Here is a 1,526-nt window from a genome sequence, read left to right as displayed (position 1 = left end):
CTGGGATGGACCCTGCTGGGCTGGGAGGGACCCTGCTGGGCTGGGAGGGACCCTGCTGGGCTGGGAAGGACCCCTCTGGGCTGGGATGGACCCTGCTGGGCTGGGAAAGACCCTTCTGGGCTGGGAAAGACCCTTCTGATCTGGGTTGGACCTTTCTGGGCTCCGCGGCTCCTGGACAAGGGCAGGACTTGCTGAAGTGAAGCTCTGAGTCCCCCTCTCAGCCACCTCTCTGCCTTGCAGGTCTCCTTGCAGGTGGTCCCTGTGGAGACCCCCAGCTCCGGGCAGTGCCTGGGCCTGCTGAGGCTGGACAGTGTGGAAACTGCCCAGCTCTGAGCAGGGACCCACGGGGTGTCCCCAGCCCTGCCCTGTCCCAGCCACACGAGGGAACCCAGCTGTCCCCCAGCCCACTTATTGCAGGAACACACCCTCTGGATGCCACCAGCCAAGACACATGAGCCCATCCCTGTGGCCTCGGGTCACCTGGGGCTGCAGCAATGGGAGTGACCCAGCTGAGTCTGGACCCTGTAGGGCAGAACCTTCTCCTGGGCACCAACAGGTCCTTTCCCACCTCTGATTGCACTGAGACTTTATTCTGTGGGTATTAAAAGGCCAGGAGCTCATCCCCACCCCATGGCCCCTGCCCGTGGGGCTGTGGGGAAGGGGCTGGCCTGGCCCCACTGTGTGTGCATGCGGGTTTTGGGGGGCCCCCAAGCCACCAGCTCCCTGTCCCCTGGGCTGTGTCCCCACGCCCACCAGTGATGCAGAAGTAGTTTTGCCCACCAGGCTGGGTTGTCCCCCTACTCTGAGCCCCGGGGGGGGCAGACCCTCCCTCCATCCTCCCCCCAGTGGAGCTGGGGTGGGAGTCCCCAGCAGTGGGGACCTTCCCCCCCGGCTCCAGCTCCCTCCCAGCTTGGGGTGGTGGGGACACAGTGGTGGGGACCACGAGGGCCGGGCAGGGGACAGTGGCAGTGACTGGCTGAAGGGTTGGGGAGGGACTGTGTGGTGCCATGAGGGGCCGTGGGGGGCTGTGGGGGACCCGTGGGGCTCAGAGCTGTGCGGCGCCGCTCGGGTCACACTGCAGCAGGCGCACGATGGACGGGTCACTCTTGGCCCCGATGATGAACTCCTCCAGTGAGAGCTTGCCTGGGGGGGACAGGACACACAGCTCAGCCCAGAGACCACCACCCCTTCCTGGGTGCGCACACCCACCGTGGACCCCCACCCACCTGGGACGAGCACCCTTGGGGGGGGGGTGGGATGGATGCAGGGTGGGATGTGGGATGGATGCAGGGTGGGATGTGGGATGGATGCAGGGTGGGATGCAGGATGCAGGGTGAACAGGAGGTGGGATGTGGAGTGGATGTAGGGTGGGATGTGAGGTGGGATGCAGGGTGGGATGCAGGATTCATGTGGGATGGATGCAGGGTGGGATGCAGAGTGGGATGCGGGATGGATGCAGGGTGGGATGCAGGGTGGGATGCAGGGTGGGATGCAGGGGGGGGTGAGGGGTGGGGGCAGGGAAGGGA

The 1,526-nt window shown here is 65.9% G+C and overlaps 2 protein-coding genes across 2 annotated transcripts in view; one reads left to right on the top strand and one right to left on the bottom strand.

The window, feature by feature from the left end:
* TMEM54 (transmembrane protein 54) overlaps positions 1–333 on the top strand; it is a 3,380-nt gene extending 3,047 nt beyond the window's left edge. The window contains exon 3 of the mRNA XM_010000618.1: positions 241–333. Coding sequence (XP_009998920.1) covers positions 241–333 — 93 coding nt within the window. The remainder of the gene's footprint in view (positions 1–240) is intronic.
* Positions 334–1,019: 686 nt separating this feature from the next.
* HPCA (hippocalcin) overlaps positions 1,020–1,526 on the bottom strand; it is a 2,195-nt gene continuing 1,688 nt past the window's right edge. Inside the window, exon 3 of the mRNA XM_010000568.1 lies at positions 1,020–1,143. Coding sequence (XP_009998870.1) covers positions 1,046–1,143 — 98 coding nt within the window. The 3' untranslated portion in view covers positions 1,020–1,045. The remainder of the gene's footprint in view (positions 1,144–1,526) is intronic.

The sequence above is a fragment of the Chaetura pelagica genome, unplaced genomic scaffold (genome assembly GCF_000747805.2).
Source record: "Chaetura pelagica isolate M959 unplaced genomic scaffold, ChaPel_1.0 scaffold676, whole genome shotgun sequence".
NCBI classification, from domain to species: domain Eukaryota; kingdom Metazoa; phylum Chordata; class Aves; order Apodiformes; family Apodidae; genus Chaetura; species Chaetura pelagica.
This window is presented reverse-complemented; position numbering and strand designations above follow the sequence as displayed.